The sequence below is a fragment of the Bufo gargarizans genome, chromosome 5 (assembly GCF_014858855.1).
Source record: "Bufo gargarizans isolate SCDJY-AF-19 chromosome 5, ASM1485885v1, whole genome shotgun sequence".
Lineage (NCBI taxonomy): Eukaryota > Metazoa > Chordata > Amphibia > Anura > Bufonidae > Bufo > Bufo gargarizans.
The window spans coordinates 406484711-406490710 of record NC_058084.1 but is presented as its reverse complement, the minus strand read 5'-3'; the positions used below and the strand labels follow the sequence as shown (position 1 = coordinate 406490710).

The window sequence follows — 6000 nt, the reverse complement described above, 5'->3', positions numbered from 1 at the left end:
CCCTGGACTTTTGAGGTCTCCTACCTGGTGGTGGCTGGGGTGCCTTTGATGTTAAGAAGGAATGAGCAGTGGGTTTCAAGGTAGATAATGATAATCAGGAATGGAAACCACAGACCAGGCCTTCTTGATTATAGCAAAATAAAGGGGGTCATTTAATAAGACCGGCGTTTTGGTGGTGAAGTTATTAAGAGGCTCAGACCCCTACATAAGTTTGGCGCACCCAGTGCCAGTCTAAATGTAAGATGGCTTCCTTGCTGGCTTACATTCAGACTATTTTCTACGCCCAAAACTGCTGGCCCGTCCCCTTCCCCGCCCATGTCACACCCACTTTTTTTAGACCTAGTGTGAGCAGTGAAAAGTCGCAGACGGTGGAGCAAATAACCTTTGCGCCGCAATCTGCACCAGAAATACGCCCTAATATAGGATTTCTGGATAATAATTGACCCCCAAGGTCTCTACTTTACTGAATAGATGACAGGGGTCACAAATGTATACAGCAGGCACAGTCCTGAAGTCAGGGGCAGACTGGCCATAGAGCCTACAGAGAATTTTCCTAGTGGGCCGATACCCATAAGGCCACCCCAGGCCTCCTCACTGTTGCTGTCCAGGTACATACCACTGGGGAACTATAGTGGTCATTATTAGAGGAAGTCCAGCATGCTGAAGGTAGGGCTAGCTAGGTGCTGTGGCCCATATCTCACCACCTAAGCTCCCTGTGCCATATACATATTACAGACGGTTGGAGGAGGACAGAACGTGGCAGCTATTGATGGCCACCACAGAGGTACAAGCTTCTGGGAAGGTATTTTGTGCTGCACTGTGGTATTTGGTTCTGTGGGATGGTTATCTGTGCTGCATTATGGTATTACTGACCCAGCCAACTTGTATTGGCCCCATCTACTTGTATTGCCGCACCTTCTGTTAGTTTGGACCCACCTACAACATTGGGCCACTTGGTGGTCCTCCCTGAATCTGTCTCTATAGATAGCAGCAATCTTCCCAAAAACGCATCAAAACGCATTGCACTCTCGTGGAAAAAAACTGAAAACTGAACGCAATCGCAGACAAAACTGACTGAACTTGCTTGCAAAATGGTGCGAGTTTCCCTGAACGCACCCTGAGCCAATCCGTCACGCTCGTGTGAAAGGGGCCTTACAGGAAATCTGTTCTGGATAAGAGGCTGGACTCCTCAAAGATGCGGTCTTTATGTCCTGCTCTAATCTGATGGCCTATTATAGGCTTGCACGTGATCTCGGTGCACATGTTGCAGTAGACTACCAGAAACGATAGGGTTAAAGCAGAGCTGATTGTTCTCCGGTAGACGGTGACGCAGCAGATGGAAGATTTTCATTGCTGGAAGTGCACAGTAATAAACTAGGATCCCAGGCTACTGCTTTCTGCATTCACTGATACGAAACTTGCATTCACTTCCTGTGTGTGGAGCCCATGGCTGAGCTGCGTGTTTTGGCGTCTGTCAGATGTAGGAAATGTGTGGCACCACCCCTCAGTGAGAGGGACGGATTTACAGGACTGTGCTTCTGATCTGTACACACTGGAAGTGACAGTCCTGAGCTGATTAGTGCATGCTGATCCCCAAGGGCTGCTTATTCCATGAACTCTCACAACTGGGTAGGGTGAGGTCCACTTGCTCCACAGAGGGGCGTGATCTGCTGCCAGCATGTTTGCATTCTCCAAAATGAAGGACTATGTACTTCTTTGCTGGTTAAGCTGCAACTAGTCACCTGGAACCTCTCACTCTGGCATTTGATAGACACTGGCAGTTCTCCACATCTACCGTGGTTATCAGGGGCAGCCACAAGTTGTCCAAAATTCTGTGGAGATAGATCAAAGAATGGGAAGCACAGCTATGGATACTAAGAAGAAGAAGGAGCTTTCCAAAAAGACCAGCAGCCAGAAGAGGAGGATGCTGAGGGTTCATATACCTGTAAGTATCTCCCCATGTGAGGACTCTGCATGTGTCTGCTCTTGCACATCTGGCCTCCTCCTTATCTTCTGGGCTTCCTTCACAGGTGGCCGCAGATCTTTTTTTTTTTACAGTTGTGTGTGACAAAAAATGTGGATCTCGCAGTTCTGAAGCATAGCATGACTCAGAAAGCAGTTTCATGTTTGTGGAAGTTACCGACAGAACACTGTGGGCCTGTTTTGTCACATACTTTATCATCTTGCTGTTTATGGATCTTGTATAGAGTACCTGCAATTCAGTCATAGAGGTTTATTAATAAAACCGCTGCCACTGGCAGAAGGGCCATACGACTGCGTATGTAAAAAGATTTTATTAAACAAAATCGGTGAATGTGTATCAGTCAATCGGCGCTAGCAAATTAACCAAAATATTGTCAAATTTTTTGTCCAAAGCGTTATAGTCCAAATTCGCGCTGCTCAATATGATGACTGTCCTAAAGAGAATATGACCTTATCCGATAGTGAAAACGTCTATAACAAAAATTGAAGATCCACGCTTGGATAAGGTCGTGTTTGTGGGTTCATTGAATTTTAGGATAGTCCTCATATTGAGCAGTGTGAATTTGGACTATGCAATAGGGCAGTGGTAGGCAACCTCCGGCACTCCAGCTGTTGTGAAACTACAACTCCCAGCATGCATACTTGCTCTGCTCTTCTCAGAACTCTCACAGAAATGAATGTAGCATGCTTGGAATTGTAGTTTCACAACAGCTGGAGTGGCGAAGGTTGCTGATCCCTTTGATAGGGTTTGACAGTACAGCAGGGTACCAAGGCTTTTCCTGCCAGTCTAATATGCAGGATATAGACTGCTTTATTATAGTAGTGTCTCCTTTGCAGACTACAGACTGCTAGAACTTAGCTTGTAAGGATACTTTCACACTAGCGTTATTCTGTTCCGGTATTGAAATCCGGTAAAGGGTCTCAATACCAGAAAAAAACACATCAGTTTTGTCTCAATGCATTCTGAATGGAAAGCAATCCGTTCAGTATGCTCCAGAATGTCTTCCGTTCCGTCCCTTGTACGGTATTTGGCCGGACAAAATACCGGAGCATGCTGCTGTATTTTTTCCGGCAAAAATCCCGGAACACTACCGCACTTGCCAGATCCGGCATTCATTTTCATTGAAATGTATTAATGCCGGATTCGGTACCAAGTGTTCCGGAAATTGCCGCATCGCCGGATCCGGCTTTCCAGTCTGCGCATGCGCAGTTCTTTCTAGCTTTGAAAAAAATTAAATAGCGGATCCCGTAATCTGGATGATACCAGAAAGACGGATCCGGTATTTTATTGCATAAGTCTAAAGGATCCGGAAAAAAAAATATCTGTTTGCACACGGATTTCCGGATCTGGCAGGCAGTTCCGGCAACGGAACTGCCTGCGAGATTCTAACAAGGTTAGTGTGAAAGTAGCCTTAACTGTGAATCAGGTGAATCTTAGTGAATCTGACATTCTGCAAAATGCCTGTTTTTGAATAACATCTGCTGCGAACAGAAGATTACTGTTACAATAACAATAATTGAATATAATAATCTCATTGAAGTACTCTTTATGAAACACCCTAGGCTTTGTTCCTGGTGGCATCATTTGCTTTCCTTCAAGGGTATTTTTGACAGCAAGAAAATTATAGACTACAGAACTCTTCTTGGTGTGAAAAAAACTGGAACCCTAGCTAATATCTGACTGCCCAATTATGAGTCAATTGGATTGGCCAGAATTGGAATCCATGTGAACATGGACCATGGTTTTCACCCCGAGTTGAAGAGGAGATAATCCCAACTAGGACTGGGCCCCCTCTTGCCCTGGGCCCCCTCTTGCCCATAGTGGCAGACCATGCGACTGCTATGGGGCCCAGGGCAAGAGGGGGCCCAGTCCTAGTTGGGATTATCTCCTCTTCAACTCGGGGTGAAAACTTAGTCAGGACTTTAAACTCTAAAGAAACAACTTTTAGCAAAGAAGGCAGTGGAAAAGTGGCCCAAGGGTCATTGAAAGAGGTTTAGGCGGAAACCCTTCTGTCCTGTGTAGAGGGCCTGGTTTGATCCTTGTTATGGGGCCCTTACTTCTCTGTGTGCTCCACTGACCATGCTCATAGTGGTTATCGCACAAGTTAGGAAAACAATGTTCATAAAACCTACAGCTTGACAGTAGCATCCCCTTCTAAACCTGTAAAGCTTATATGATCTGTTGTTTGCACTGATTACAACTTGTTGCATTTCTCATCGGCTTTTGACATTTACAATAATTGACAAAAAGAAATAATAAAAAAAAAAGAAGTAGCTGTTGGAATCATGAAACTTTCTATGTGTGAATGTAATAATGATATATGGAAGTGATTACAATATTTCAGCAAAATAATACATTTATTAGGGAAAACTGGACAATTGAAAGGAAGCTCTAGGCTGTCTCTAGCCTGGATACAAGATGATATACGGTTGGGCATGGAGGCATTCAGGTTCCTTATTTTATCCTGTGGCACATTTGCCCACAAATGTTGCGGTTGGGTCTGTAGATCCTGCACACTGCTAAGTTGGTTGCATGAATGCTCAGTTGGCAATAAATCTGGTGACCGGAGACATTCCTGGGAAACTCTTGCTGTGTGTGGGCGAGCATTATCCTGCTGAAAGATGCCATTTGGAAGCCCAGCCATGAGAGGCACCACAAGTGGTGGCAGGATCTCCTGCACATATTGCTGAGCTGGTAGTGTCCCTCGTATCACTACTAGGGGTGACTGACTGTCATATGTGATGGCTCTCCAAATCATCACACCAGCAGTTGGGGCAGTATGTCACTCCATAACAAAGGCAGGAGTGAAGTGCTCACCACGAGGCCTCCATACTAAAACCCGACCGATGTTAAATCTCAAACAGAACCTGGATTCGCTGCTAAAGACTATGTGGTTTCAGTCCGGGTTTCTCATTTATAACAACAATGCGAATAAAGGTGACGGTGGCTGGTTGGCAATGGCAGGAAACATGATGGGCACCATGACACCAAATTTCCTCCTGCTAAGCACCTAGAAATGGTTCAGGCAGAGACAGGGGTGTGTAATGAAGATGCCACCTGTGCCTGGATGGTGGACAACAAAACTGTGAGAGTTGCTTTGCCTGTTGGTGGATTAAACGATCCTCTCTGTTGGTGGTCTACTGGGCCATCCGGAGTTTGTTTGCCGTGTGTACATGCCCTGCTCCCAACACCTCCTAGGTAAGAACGTCCTAGATGGGGGGCAATTAGTGGAAACAACTATCCTGCTTCTGTCAGTCTAATGATGCACCCCCTCTAAAGGTCTGTCAGCTGGGCACAATGGCTCTCAGTGTGTTGTAGAGGCATGTCTAGCAGTCAACGATCTCTCACCAAGATGTACACTACCCAAAAGTACCTTCTGAGAGCCTTTTAATAGGGCAGTAGGGGAGGCAATTTAAAAATCTCTTGTGACAAGACCCAGTGTGTAATCAGACCACAGCCGTGATCATTTACATAACTGCATCATGCCGAGTTTTGCAGCAATTTGGCGTTTCTATCTGGGTGCATTATTTTGTTTTTGCACATTAGACTTCTGGCTGCACCCATTCTTCTCTGCAGGTTCAGCTAACAATACAATAATGTGTATGGGGACATTGAGAATATACTATAGGCATGTATACTGAAGCTCAATCATTAGAGCTCATTTAAAGGCGGCCTCCATTACCTGTCTGTAGCTGCCCCTCCACAGATTCTGGCGTTGTGTTTTCTTTTTACCAGCCTCTCATGTCCTATGTCATTTAGATCATGGGAGTCAAGATCTTCAACAGGGAGAAAACCAGAGCCCTGATGCTGTGTGCGCTGATTGGACAGAGTCGCAGCTCTGGGTCCCTCCATGCTGAGGATTTAGCCCCCTTGACAGTGCAGGACCTGAACAGCATACTGGATGCTGAAAATACTAGCCGCGATTGCTTGGACACCAGGCGGCCTAGCAAAAATAAATAATAGAACCGGAATCTGTGGATTGGTGGATACAGCCAGGCAGGGGTGGCCACCGTTTC

General features: G+C 45.8%; 1 protein-coding gene across 1 annotated transcript in view; it reads left to right on the top strand.

The window, feature by feature from the left end:
• Nucleotides 1–1508: 1508 nt before the first annotated feature.
• PRKAG2 (protein kinase AMP-activated non-catalytic subunit gamma 2) overlaps nt 1509–6000 on the top strand; it is a 454044-nt gene continuing 449552 nt past the window's right edge. The window contains exon 1 of the mRNA XM_044293639.1: nt 1509–1945. Within this exon, the coding sequence (XP_044149574.1) occupies nt 1853–1945 (93 nt within the window). The 5' untranslated portion in view covers nt 1509–1852. The remainder of the gene's footprint in view (nt 1946–6000) is intronic.